At 42.9% G+C, this 14,727-nt stretch overlaps 1 protein-coding gene across 1 annotated transcript in view; it reads right to left on the bottom strand.

Annotated features, from left to right (window-relative positions):
* Nucleotides 1-1,129: 1,129 nt before the first annotated feature.
* Nucleotides 1,130-14,727, bottom strand: part of gpc4 (glypican 4) — a 44,395-nt gene continuing 30,797 nt past the window's right edge. The window contains exons 3-9 of the mRNA XM_007554721.2: nucleotides 7,150-7,547; nucleotides 6,649-6,814; nucleotides 4,946-5,076; nucleotides 4,717-4,863; nucleotides 4,513-4,637; nucleotides 3,949-4,121; nucleotides 1,130-3,485 (exon numbers count right to left, since the gene is read on the bottom strand). Coding sequence (XP_007554783.1) covers nucleotides 3,274-3,485; nucleotides 3,949-4,121; nucleotides 4,513-4,637; nucleotides 4,717-4,863; nucleotides 4,946-5,076; nucleotides 6,649-6,814; nucleotides 7,150-7,547 — 1,352 coding nt within the window. The 3' untranslated portion in view covers nucleotides 1,130-3,273. The remainder of the gene's footprint in view (nucleotides 3,486-3,948; nucleotides 4,122-4,512; nucleotides 4,638-4,716; nucleotides 4,864-4,945; nucleotides 5,077-6,648; nucleotides 6,815-7,149; nucleotides 7,548-14,727) is intronic.

Below are 14,727 nucleotides of genomic sequence, written 5' to 3' on the forward strand. Positions count from 1 at the left end.
ACACAAAAAAGCCCTGAAGCAAAAATACGCATGGGGAGTGTCAAAAAGCTGTTTATGCTGTTTCAAATCATAATTAACAGAAAAAGGGCTTTCAAACATCCATCTGCGTGTAATCTATATAATGTGTTTCTATTTTGTTTTGTAGTAAAGTTGCTGAAATAAATTGGGTTTTCAGTGATATTCTGATTTATTGAATGCGTTTGTACAATAAATACTGGAAGGTGGTCAGTGATATTGCTAACTAATAATCCACAAGTCATCCAGACCAGTACAAGTAGTTTTTAATTTCTAATACATTAGTTAATATAAGCAGCACCATGAGATGTCATTTTACTGGGCATGGTAATTGCAGGAAAGACTGCAGATTAAATTTAAGAAGTCTATATTTTGCTTTGTTTAGGTTTAACATAATATTATAATCCACACAAATAAAAATGCTTTTATTATAAATTTTTATCACTAAGCTTTCTATCCACTACCTGAATATTTCAATACTTGAACCTGGAGCTGTGTATTTCTTCCTTTTCTATGCAAATCTGTAAGACATCCCAGAAGGCTATCAAAAGCCAGTACTCTACCAACTTAAAATTAAAATTCTGATAAACATTTTTGGCTACATCACATCCAATTTTTATTAATATTTTTTTATGTCTGTTGTATATAAATTTAAAGCATTCCATCTCAAAGTTAATTTATTTTTAAATAATTGCAGTCATGTTTAAAGAATGTTGAAATGTCTGCAGATAGTCCCTGGTGCTATTAAAGTTTAAACTTTCACTTCTAAATGAGAATTGTGACGCTGTGGCCATTTCTCCCAAGATGCCTCCGTCGATGTGTCGCTTGCTCTACCTTGCGCCTCCGCTATGCCGCCATTAATTAAATCTTTTTTTTCTTTTTACCATTACTCCGGTACGGCATGACTACCGTCTTCCTTGTAGGCTGTTGAGTTTTACTTTTGAATTTTTAACAAACACCTTCTCGTATATCCTAGGTATATCGTGTACCTTCGCATAACGTAAATAATCATGGCCGCCAGTCCAGCCCTGCCACAATATACACGTCATGTGATTCAGAGCAGCAGAGAAAACTCAAAAAGGAAAAAAAGAAAAAAACGACAACTCACACTCACTTAAATATTGGCAGTCTTTATTTCCACAAGACTAAGAAATGTTTAATATACATTTTCTCTTACAATTTAACATCTATCTCATCTCGTTTTCTTCCATAACATTTCTTTTTACTCTGACAAGTAAAAATCTGGTGTACTGTTAAGGCCTCTTTTAGAGACATCTAGAAACGGCTGCTCTCTATTTACACATCATTCATACTTTTCAGTCAGTCACCCTCTTCCTCAAGAGAGCGAGTCCTTTCTCTTCTTGTGGGCCAGAGGCAAGCGGAAGGATTTCTAACACCTGTCCAAGTTCGACTTTTCTTTTGTCTTTTCTAATTCTTTCAGTCATGGGACTGACATTTCTCTGTGGATCAAATGAACATCCAGCAGCCGGACCGTTTCCTGCCAGCTGAAAAACAACAACAAAAAACGAAAAAAAGAAAAGGAAAAAAAAACTCCACTGCTGCCCTGGCCTGCAAAAACAAAAGACATTCACCATCGTCATCTGAAACATTTCCTCCGAATGTTTCTTTGACAACTTTGCTCTTCAGACGCGTGCACAAAACCCTCGCAGAAATGTTTGCGGAACATGAAAACATGGGAAATGTAATGGCAAATGAAGCTGAAGCGCAGCCTTGCTGTTTTTTTCCCGTATAAAGGCTCCGGTACTTTACAATACGTTGCATAGAGATTTCATCAAATCCTTCAAAAGCAAGATTAAGTTGGAAAATGGTCTAATGTTTACGTTTTTCCTAAATAGCTTTCTGAGACCAGAAAAAAAAACAAAAAAAACAATTTTTGCTAAATTGTTATTCAAACCCATGTAATCGACGTAGTAACTTGATTTAAAAATTATTTTTCAACCTATATTTTTTGCTCATCTGGTTTTGATTAATTTAATACTAGATCATTCTTTTCCAATCCTGTTAAAATACAGACATAAGTTACTGTACAAAACGCTGGATTTTACGGTTGAAATGTCGAGGATAGGCCGCAAATTACAAAACATCTACATTCTTTGCTTTAAAAAAAAATAGAAGTAAGAAATGACAAAAAAAAGTACCAAAAAAGTATGAAGACATCAACATTTTGTATGCGCTAATGATTTTTAAAGTAGGTAGATTAAACGGGTGAGTGAATGACGTGGGACGAATTCCGTAAAATCTACCACAGTACCAAATATATTCTTTCATACCAAATAAAAATAATAATAAAAAAAAAAAACCCTGTAATAAACTTTACAGATTTTTTTTTTTGATCAAAATGCTCTCCGGTTGATCCTCAGAAATGCTCCGACTTCTCCCGACTTGGACCGTTGCAGAGCCGGACTGCCTTGTGATGAACTGAGCTAACTCAACCAGCGGGGGGGCGGCGTGACTCGCCACCTTCTTCTGGGCTGTCACCAGGGGAAACGGGACCGGCTCTCCCGGACTGACTCCGCATCACCGGCTTGCATTGAGAGTATTCATGAGGTATGAGATGAGCTGTGCAAGGTGTGGAACTAAAACAACACAAACAAATCAAACAAAAAAAAAAAAAAGAGGGAAGGTTTAGGGTGTTATGAAGCCGATAAGCTGACGTACAATAACAAACGAGCGCTGGGAGGAAGTTGAACACCTGTGTTGCAACATCTTCTTGTATTTCTGAGTGATGAGTGCTTGAGTAAAAAAACATCATGATTTGACAGGCTGATTATCCAGAATAATTCACAGTTTGCATGTTGTATGAATGATCCATGAGTGATGGGTAGCAGGAACATCATCAGAAATATGAAGATGCCTCAATACAGGCACTTCTTGTTCAACCAATCATTAACTGTTATTGATATCGCTAGGGAGAAAATAAAAAGGCATTATTTGCTATATGTCTGTAACGCTGCAAGCAGAACCTAAAGGAAGTTTATGAAATTGCGAGGTGGGGGGGTAAAACAGGTGGATTTTTCAGACTAAAAATCCCCCTGCCATACACTGATGTCCTTACAAACATACAAATAGTTAATAGTGAAGTTATTGTAATATCAAGAAGAGTCTCCCTCCCCCCTCCCTCATCCGCCCCAGTCTGAGGTCCTGAAGGCAAGTCTTTTTAAAGTCTCTCTGACAGGGTTCCCCTTCATTCTTGTAATCCTGGTCGATCTTCTCTTCCTCTCCCGTTCTGATGGTCTTTTATCTCCAGTGGGGGGCGAGCAGGGCCAGGGCCAGCCCCCAGAGCGCCAGCGCCAGGCTTCCCCGTGAGGACGCCGACGATGAGTCTTTTTGCACCGTATTGACCCTGGGCTTCTCCGGGTTCTGCGCGGTGGAGATGTAGATGTCGTCCTCGCCACACGACGGGGAGTCACAGCCGCTGCCGCTCTCGCCGTCTCCGCTAGGAAAATCCTCTGTTAAAGAAAAAAAAAAAAAAAGGTTGGGTCAAGATGGTTCCTATTGGTCAAAATGTTCTGGAGTTTTCAGCTCAGTTTTAAAGTGGACCTGTGAGTTTAAGGTGGTTTAGAGTTTAAAATATGGAAGAAAAAAACAGAAAACAGACTGACAAGAAGAGGGACGATGGATGAATCTGAGCCTTCAGAGCCACATAAAGACGATTATGAAATCAGCCTTCGATCGCCTGAAGAATATTTCCCGGATTAAAGGACTAATGTCTCAATTTGACTACATAGTTTGTGAACAAACAGGGATGGAAAAATACATCTGAATATAAGAAAAGTTTATCATTCACATATTTTTCTCCTCTGAAAATAATTACACTCCCCACTCTCCCAGACTGCACAGGAAGAACAGACAAAGCTCTAGAGGAGACGATCGGTTACGGCACATATAGTGAAGGTGGCTTGGCACCCTCACCTGGTTCAAAAGTCACGTCGTTTCCACTGTGCGCCGCTTTCAGTCGGTTCGTCATGTCCTTTAAAACCGCAATCTGGGTGCGAATCACGATGTCTGGTTTGGTAATGTCCACCTCAACGTCAGGGTTTGAAACCTGATTGGCCAGCCCGTTGCCAATCACATCTGATTGGTATCTAAGGAGGGTAGAGGTGTGATTGTCAGAGTTACACAGCAGTTTCCTATTAAACGTAAATAAGAACAGGGTTTGTACACTTTTCCCATAGTAGAAGTCAAGCACTTTTCAAACTTTTCTTGCACGACACTATGGAGAAAAATAATAGATTGGTCTGATTTAACTTCAGAAGGTGAGGAAAAGAAATATCTGACTTCAACAATAAAAACGTTTTCCAAATTTAGGCTTTTAATCAAATTGCACTTCATTACCAAACTACACAGTTTGAGTATTAAGCACTTTTAATTTATTCAGAAATTAAACACTTCCGAAACCTTGAAAACTCCCTCAGTGAAATTCAAGGATTTCTAGCACCGCACAAACCCAGTAAAAGTATTTATTTTTTCCCTTACCTGCTTTTGGCTGTACCGTTCCAGCACTCGTCGCCAGGTGCGGTCAGTTCCCCTGCACACACCGTCTCTGGCAACGTCGACCAGAACTTCTTTGCGTGTTTCAGCTTCTTCTTCACTTCCGTTGTCTGTGCGGCGCAAATGAAGCACATTTTAAGCAACAGTACAAATACAGAGCTGCGGCTCGTCGTCCAGTCGGTTCCTCACCAGCCGATCTAAACTGGTCCCGGCGGCGGTCGTCGGTCTCGCTTCTGGACTGTAGGGCCGGAAGCGGCCAGTGAAGCCCGTTTCCTTCCCTGACCGTTTGGAGCGGAAGGCCTTGTTGAGTTTGGGCGTCCCGCATCCCTGGAAGACCTGTTCAGGGAGGAGAGAGGCTCAGTAAAACAGAACCTGCCGAGTTGGAGGTTCTGGACAAAACGGCGGCGCTGGAGCGGACCCTCTGCGAGACTTGCACGCTGTTCTCCTGCATGTTCATGATGGCCTCTGAGATCTTGACGTCCAGGGGGTCCATGACGGACTCAAAGTTGAAGGGCCCTTCGAGCCTGTCGGCCAGGCCCAGCATGGCATCTGGAAACCACAACGCAAGTACTCTCAGTCCACAGCTCAGCTTTCACAAGAAATCCACAAATTCAACAACAGATCCTGCTCTTTCATGAAAAACACATTAACGTGAAAGGAAAATGGCTGACAAAGTTCCTATATATTTAAAATATGTAATATTATTTATTAATTAGCAGCTAATTTGAAAAACATGGGGTGTATTTGTACAGAGAATGAACACCCTTTCAAAACAGCTTCAGATCGGATGAGAGTCAGAACATCCGATTTCAAATCACGCCAAGGATTTTCAATTGGATCAAGTGTAGACTTTGACTAGACCATTCTAAAGAGGAATATGCTTTGATCAATCAACCTCCACATTAATTACTTTGGCAGAAAAAAAAAGGTAAACTAATTAATCAGGGTTTCTGCAGGTTTCACCAACTCAAATTAAAAACTTTTTAAGACCAATAGAAATGAAATGTAAGACTTTTAATCAACAGAAATGTACAAGTAAAAAAAAGGTGTATTTTATGTAATACTGCAAAGCTTTTCCGTCCAAAATACATGTTACTTTGGAACATTGTAACAACAGAAGTGAATCAGTGGCAAAAAACAAAGATCATCCAGCCAACTGGCCTTACCAATGATGGATGCCAAAGCGCTAGCTAGCTAGCATGTGTACATTAGCAGCTAATTAGCGGTAGCCTCAAGTCACAGAACTAAAAGATGTCTGTGTGCGACTCAAATGTTTGCCTGACAGAAAAGTCCCACGAGAAATATAAACTACATACAGTATGAGATTAGACAGTCTTCTCAAGACAAAATTTAAGATGCATTTAATTTTTTTTGTTCCACATTTGTTATGCAACACTTCAAATTAAACTTCTGCTCCTCTTCCTTCCTGATCTTTCTGCCATTTCTTTGGTCTACGTGATGCTGTTTGTTCTCTAATATTATTCATTATATTCTGTTTAGTTGAATATTAAATGTACATCACACTCCAGATTTATTCTTTAAATAATTTCCTTGCACATTTTAGTCATGCCCTACTTGGTGTTGGTCTACAACATAAAACCCATTTAATTTTTTCAGGTGTAATTGGCCAAAAATGTGGAAAACGGGTGAACATAATTTTGCAAAGCAACTGTATAATCTTGCATGCCGTTACTAAAATCCGCCACTAGATGGCAGCAGCTCTTAGATGAAATTAGAGGACAGAAGCTGCAGCAGAAGAGGAGCAAACAGAAAGTGGAGCATAATAAACAGAGTGGAGAATAGAGGAGATGTGCACCACCCTGAATGTAATGGACCAGATCTGAGTGTGTTTACACTAAACAATAACAGCTTTCATCCTGCAGCCAGTCACATGTGCACCCCTCCCTTTCCCTTTACATTACAGTAAATAAGCCACATGTTTGTGCAAGATGTCTAACAAAGAGGACCTTCAAACAAAACGATCCTGTTTAGGTTAAAGATTGTGACAGAAGATTCAATTTCTGTCAATCTTTGGTGGAAAATGGGAATAAAAACAGAAACCATTACGGTTACATTACGGTTACAAGACTGGAATTATGGTCGTGTTGGAAGTCTTCTTACCAAGGAAGTTGTTCCACTCCGTGTCCAGGTCAGCCTGGTTAGCCAAACACCCCCGCATCACGTTCAGACAGTAATTCTGGCAGGGCTTCAGGGCCACTTGGCCGGAGCAGTAGGGACAGTACAACATCTTTGTGGCTGCTCGAACACAGCTGGGAGATGCGCTGACCTGGAGGAGGTGGGAGGCTGTTAGCAAGGCGGTTTTTCACCGAACCGCAGCGAGACAAACTCATCCAAGACGCATACTTGGACTGGGAAACGGCTTAAACATTTCATTTTATAGGGCTAGGTCCACCAAGCAGAATAACCTAATCATCAATGAATCACATGGAAAAACATGTCAAACCAGTACAGTCAAGAGGTTTGTGTTGAGACTGGCTGTCTATTGCAACCGCAGCTGGCGCAAACACAAAAGATATGAAGTCAGAGGCTCTGAAGGGAGGGGTCGGCCAACTTCTACTGCCTTTTTTAGTGAAGACAAAAAAAAAAGCTGCATTCGCTTACCGTGGACACCTTATTCACCACGTCTGGCATGAGGGAGAGGCCTCGCACGAAGGTGCGCGCGGCCACGAAGGCTCGCGTCATCTGGATCCGCATCTTGCGCGGGACGTCGCCGAAGGGCTGCAGCTGCTCTGTGTGCTGGCTCACGCACTCCATGTAGGCGTCGCTGAACTCGTACTGGACGTTGACCAGCCGGAACATCCTCTCCAGGAGGTCGGCCCAGAAGTCCGACAGCATGGATTCCAGGTTGACGGCGGAGCTGCCGGAGATGTAGTAGCGGGTCAGCGAGGTGAAGAAGTCCGTGAACAGTTGGGCGTTGTCCATGTACATCATCCCGTAGGTCCGCACAAACATGTTGTGCAGCGACGTTTGGGAGTTTTTCAGGAGCTCCTTAAAGAACTCTGTGGAGAGAAGAAGAACGCGACATGACGGAAGCAATCTGAGCATCGTTTCAGCTTGACGTGTTTTCACACCAGACAGTCCAGAAAAATGGTACATGGCTGGTATAGTGTATAGTGCTTTTTAAGTCCAGAGGCAGGTTTAGTGTTTTTCCCAAGGACACATCAAAACGGCAACCCATCGACTGTGGGACAAACTTATACCACCATTGCCACCAACGCTCTGGTAGACTCAGTTCAACTGGGGACCAAAACTGCAACATGTGTTACATTTTCAGCTGCTTTGACTCACTCTCACACTGCACTGTAAACAAAAACAGAGTAGCGTTGGATTTTTAGCGGCTGTTTTGTCTTTGGCAAAAGACCACAAGACATTTCTCCCATTAGAGCTGGACTCTCAGATTTGTTTTGATTGTATTTACCCAGAATGTCCTGCACTTTAGTTTGTTTCCTGCTTTTGGAGCGGTCTTCGGTCAGCTCGGTGTTCACTTCACCCGAACCGAGGTTTGTAGACCAGAATTCATGTTTCATGTTTTTGGTGCGCATCAGAGTTCACACCTCTCCAAACCAACCAGACTTTCTAGGCAAATGAGATTAGGCTTCGATTAAAGCGGACTAAAAAGAGAAGGTGTGAATGCACCCTTATGATCCCAATGAGGAAATCAATGGTTTAAAATGACAGATTCCTTCTTGAACATTGTCGTTAGAAAGCATTCTTTACAACACTCTTCAAAGATGATGGAAAAAGATACTCATACCTTTCAAATGTCCCTCAACACAAACTTCAAAGGATTTTATAGGGGTTTTATGTGACAGATCAACACAAAGCACAGCAGAATTGTAAAGTAAACAGAACTCCGTCACTGAATCTGTTACTCCTTACAACCTGGCCAGAGTTCATATCATTTAAAGCCTGACTGACGTTTTATTCACTTCACCGTTGCAGACTGTGCCCGACAGCAAAACAGTCCAAACACCAACAGCTCCGGCAACAAAACCTGATAGTTAAAAGGCATCTGGGCCGAAGGAGGGGGACGGGACGGTAAATGGTGGAGCTGCATCATGTCGGCCGCCGCGCCGCCTCTCCATTCAGCAGAGTTGTCTCTCCACATCAACGTGCGTTAAACTGACCACCATCAATGGCATTTCTCTGTTGTCACATTCCATTCGCTTTCCCTTTCTGCCAACCTCTCTTGGACTGTCCTTCAGAAGCCTTTTCAATAGGATTACTGAATAATGCCACCCCCTCCTCTCGGTTCGCCTTTGCATAGATGGACCTGTCGCCTCCATCCCCCCCTCACCCCACACCCTGTCCACCTCCATCCAGTCCTGCATCTCCCTCCCTCTGCTGCTTTCACTTCATCAGTTCCTTCAGAGAGCTCTCTTCACTAGAGACAGCAAACAATGACCTACTTCATCCTGAGGAATGTCCATCACCCCCCAAACCACCGCCACCCATAATCCAAGCCTCTTCTCCCATGGTCACCCCTCCTCCTCACCCCTTAACTTTCTTAATCTGAACAAAATGAGAATTCCTCAGAGTCCCTGAAAATGTTTCACCTTATGTTCCACACGCATGCAAGCAAACACTGCCCCCTCACCCCTCCACACACACACAGTTTTTTTTTTTTTTTCTAAAATCCACTCTCCTCCCCCTCCCACCCGCTTGCTGACCCTTGTGGATAAAACTCGTGTCCCACTGCAGTATCTCTGGGTGCCTACAGCGTGGCTTTGAAATGTAAAGTTCCCATGCTCTCACAGGGGGAGACAACACACACACACACACACACACACACACACACACACACACACACACCAAGTAGTGCTGTCACTTCCACTTCAGACTGACACATTAAGAAGAAAAAAATGAGAGACGAGGGGGTGAGGGCATCTTGGGGCGGGTTAAGTTGAGGGCTTTTTTTAACTCCAAATCCCCACTGTGTCGCCAAGGTTACCGGAAACACTGCAGCCCCTCCATTTACCTCCGCACCACCACCGCAGACCCTCTCCTCCAACACACACACACACGGAGAGCCAGGGGAGAGGGCACCAAGTTCCACGCTCCACTGACAAAGATTAAAACTAAACGGTGCACCCCCATCACTGGAATGTCACAGTAGGCACAAGTTGAATGTCAGTGGAAAACACTGAGCTGGAAGATGATGCATCGCGGCGGTTTATGTCCTGGGTCCCAGGCATTTCCACACAGTCCATTTCATTCAAAATGGATGAAATGAACATAAACACATAAACACTAAAACTCCCCAATAAGTTTATTGTAGACATTTGTACATGAGATGGAACTTGTTTGAGAACGCAAGAGACCCACAGAAAAGTCTGAAGGAAGGAAGTGAAAGAAGGAAGGGAGGGAGAGAGGGACAATAAGGAAAGAAGGAAGAGTGACAAAAGAAGAAAGGAATAGCAAGGAAGGAATGAATGAAAGAAGGAAAGAATGAACTGGAATTACCGAGAAGGAAGAAGTAGGAAGAAAAGAATGGTAGTAAAGTGAAAGACAGATATCACTTCTGACACAACTGACAGATATCTGAGGTTTAGTATTGGCTGAAAAACTGCTGGATTGACTACAAGCCTTTGACTTTTTAAATACAGACAAATGTACTGAATTTCAGTAAAGCATTCTTAAATACACCAATGGCTTCACAAGCTTGGTCAAACATGTAAAACCAACTTTCATGTTGTTTTTATTATTATTCATTATTTATTATTCATTACTGTGAATAATGAACCTTCTTTCAAACGGCTCAGGAAGTGAAATAAGGAATTAAACATAAAAAAATAAAACCCAACGTCGCTCAGAGCACAAAACATAGAATTACACCAAGTAGATCGGCGCTCTGCTTTTAGGGTTAGGTATTTGTTAGTAATGGTCGGGGGAAATGTCTGGGTTAGGCTTTACTGAAATGAATGAAAGTCAATGGAAAGTCTCCACAAAAATAGAGACACATGACTGTGTGTGTGTGTGTGTGTGTGTGTGTGTGTGTGTGTCAGCACTAAGATCTTCTGGTCAGAGCTATGAGCAGCGCTAACCAGGCTTTTTGTGCTGCCATTAAAACTCAGTTTACAACACGGAGCCGTCTGCCAACAGGCCGAGGCGCTCAGGAGCTTTTCCATTAAAACAGCACTTGTGGCTCAGCCAGCAGTGTGAGAGAATATGGGTGAAGGGTCAAACAGCATAGAGAGGGGGCACGGGTGGGGGGGAATGGCGTCTGAGTATCAACCCCCTCCACTTCCCCCTCTTTCATATAACCTCGACCGTCAGCGTTTTGGCATGTAGCGGAGACGAGCAACGATCCATCACAGGAATAGAGAAGCTGACCCATCTCCTCCCACTTCCTCCAGCGTGGAGATTCCCACTTCCCCCCTGTCCCACACCACCACACCACCCATTGGTGGCCTTATAAACCCTGCTCCTCCCAGTCCCAGTCCAGGCAGTAATTGCATCCTATTTGTGCCAATTAGTCGTTGAGCTCCTTCCCCCCCTTTTTTTCGGATGGGATGGGATTCCGTCCCTCCTGCTGTTGGAACGCCCCGCTCCGTGTGTGTGTGTGTGTGTGTGTGTGTGTGTGTGTCTTAATCCAAGTGTTTAATTCCCAGACATGGACTTGCTCCGCCGGACGGGGGTCAGTCCAGCAGGGACAGAGGGTCTGGACAAACACCGTGGAGCAGAGCAGAACTATTTCTGGCTTCGGGTCGTAATTGGCTGTGACTCCTCGCTCTGGGGCGCGTGACGAGAGCCGACCTAATCACTGCTTCCTGAGTTTGTCCACCTTCACGTAGCCGTGTTCATGCGAACACGCTTCCCCTTCCTGCTCTGGCCGGTATCGTCACCACCGGGGTGAAGACTTCCACTGTCCCGACTGGAGGGAGACGCTAGAAATCAAGTTCGACCGGTCGGGTAAAGGAGACGGCAGCCAATGCAGCGAAACAATCCGCAGGGACTCAATGAAACTATTTAGCTTCAGTGTTTTGGCCCTTGTACACCGAAAGCTGACATCTGTCTGGCTGAAACATGTGGAAGGCACGTCCCCTCTGACTTATTTAGCACCTAACCCAGCGCTGTCAAACTCTGAGGCTTTATTTAGTTGGGCCTGTCCATCAGTGAAGGGTCACTGTGGAATATCAGGCCTCACATGTATTTGCTATCAACTGTTATTGAGAAATGTAGATCCTTGGCTACAACACATGGACAGATCAGGCTTTCCAGCTCGCCCGAGGTCAAATGTTTTACTGAAGAAGTAAAACAGAAAAATGAGGGGGAAAAAATCCTGTAGTTTAGTCTGTCACGATAAATTTTGGCGGACGATAAACTCTTCCAAAATTATTGCGATAAATGATATTGCTTTGAGACCATTTTGGAGTTGTATATCAATAAAGGGATAATAATGTAAGGACATCCTCTCAAAGATCAATACATTTAAATTTCTAGCAAACTTAACACTAGAATATGTCAGATGCCATTAAACAAAAACTATTTACTTGCAACAACAAATAAAATGGATACTGAAGTCTCTGCAAAAAGGGGCAAGTTCAGACCGATGCACCAGACTGAAGACTTTAGTCATCCAGTCTAGAGACGAGAAAAATAAACAATCAGACAAACGGAAATTATTGAGCACGTTTTATTTTGTCATGCAATTAATTGATTCATTGTGACAGGCTTTGCCGTAGGTTCTGCGGTACTCGAATTATGTCTCAAACCTTCCTCTGATTTTTCTAAAACTTAAAGTGCTTTAAAAAAAAATGTGTTTACGGCACAATAATTCTGTTAGTTTTTTGTTTTGAGTCATTAATCAATTTGATCAATTTCAAGTATTTGAATTTCCAGTCTTTATCCTATGGATTGGTGCGTTTTATCAGCGACTCTGCAAGAGGCGACACGATCTGTCCGATCACAGATCTTTAAAAAGCCCAACTGGGTCAGTTACAATTTTGTCCAAAACAGATTTTTTTTGTCTGAGAAGTCACTAAATTTGATAAGTTGTAGCTTCCACAACTTGTCAAAGTTGTGGAAGTATCAATAAATATCAGTGAATTAGAAAATATGATCCAAAGGAGTTACTGCGTGCAGTTTAGAGATATAAAACACACTCTTAAGTAAGTGGCGTCCTGGAGAAGCGTCCATATGAGAATTTATTTTAAGGACATTTGTATGTGTGGCATTATGAATGAAGTGCAGTGAAACTATAATGTAATAACTGCCAAATGGTTTCTTTTCCCTCAATCTTTATCACAGTAGCATTACAAAATATTCAGATCAAATTCTAAGTCCATATCGCCCATCCCCAGACTGGTAACCTCTCCAAGCCGTGCCACGTTTGAACAACTTTATCATCCATTCCTGCCTGCGCAGCAGCGTCTGGCTGCATACCGCTGGGCGTCTGGCTAAAGGAGCGCTGCAACATTTCCCCCCGTGACTCATCACAGATGAACTCAGCTGTTTGGAAACATTCCTAGTCAGTCATGGCTGTTACTTTCTGTAAGTTAAAACTGGCAACTTCTGGCAAATATCAACTCGATAAACAGCAGAAGATCCAAAACGATGTTTTTCCAGCAAGCATTAGTCGCCATTTTCCTATTCTTAAAAATCAGCTAGGTACAGACGCATCCAATTTACTGCAATAAAATGTTATTTTGGTGGGAACAACTTTTCTTTTTCTTTTTTTTTTTACTTTTGTTGATATTTTATGCAAGTACCCCCACTCTGAAACTCGGCCATGTTTTCACGAGGTTATCACCCCATGAGAATCTGTATGGTCCCACGCCTGCTTAGCTGTAAATGAAACACAGATGCTTAAGTGACTCTGATGTATTAAATCTAAACAAAGTCAGCTAAACACTTGAACACACAATTTATTAGTAATAATACAGACGACAGTGTCATGAGAACATTGTTTTTTTCTTGTAATCGTCTCTTTTTTGTGTAGTCGAGCTTTGCTCTCTGCACAGGTGTTGGACAACAAGTCGAGACTGGATGTCCATTTGGGCTTTAGTGCCGAAAGTTGCCTCTGATTCTGGACCAAATGTCAGTTTTAGTTTATATAAGTCGCTGCAGGATTTATGTGAAGAGAGCTTACAAATCAACAGAACTGATGTGATCATTTTGCTTAAGTTTGCCGAGTTCACAGCTGAGTGAACGCATTCAGAAAAGTGTGGCAATGTTTCCTGCTGAAGGCGCATAGGTTTAAAAAAAAAAAAGAAGAAAAAAGCTGAAGCTCCTTCTGCTATTTAAATTTTAAGGTGTTGCTTACTTACTCTATGGCGAGTAGCACAACAAAGCTAAGCTTGCTATGAATGCTAACTCTACTTAGCATGGTCGCCGATGATGACAGACAGTTTTTCCGTTTATCTGCCAATAGCACATTTATCACCGCGTACACAAGATTGATTGACAGCGTGGAGACCCTCCTCCGGGCTCTAATTGGTTGTTTTTGACCGGAAGCGGTGCATCTTTTCAAACGGCAATAGAAGCAGTGAGAGGAATAAATATGTAAAAGCCCCGTTTCTTATACAAGTTACACACAGAAGCTTCAGGGGAAAGTCGAGAAGAAATCTGGTGACATCTGCTTTTGAATCCCATCGTAGGGGGTTTCCCAATAAATCAGGTTATTTTCTCATTGGACAAATTATTAAAACAGTAAATGATGGATGGATCAGCCAGTGAAGTCAGGCCTAAAATATTCCTTCAAACTGCCAGAAGACGAAGGGAGAAGGGTGGAGGACACAGACAGGAGAGCATACATTAACACACAAAGTGTAAAGTTTAATTTGAACAAGTTGGATGGAAAGGGTAAAAAAAATAAAAAAAATGAAGAAGGGGGTGGGTGCTTAGGAGAGAGGCATGAGATGGGCCCATAGGGCAGCAGGAGAGGAGGAGAGGAGGGTTGGGACTGGCCGAGCCGCCGCATTCCTACACGTCACATTCCTCCTAACATCTGGCTGCAATACACAAGCTCCCTGTTACCGACCATCTCTCGCTGCCTTTCACAGACACATGAGATCCCGAGGTCCCTGATCTGCAAACGCGCAGGAACATATGCGCACACAACACTCCGCCAAACTGTGTTCCCCTTAACGAGCCAAATTCCAGCGCCAGAGATCAAATGTGTTCCCCTGTTCTCCAGTCAGTCATACTGGGATCCTCGTCGTTGTCGTCGGAGCGACT

This window comes from Poecilia formosa, unplaced genomic scaffold (assembly GCF_000485575.1).
Source record: "Poecilia formosa unplaced genomic scaffold, Poecilia_formosa-5.1.2 Scaffold66, whole genome shotgun sequence".
In the NCBI taxonomy this organism is placed as follows: Eukaryota; Metazoa; Chordata; class Actinopteri; order Cyprinodontiformes; family Poeciliidae; genus Poecilia; species Poecilia formosa.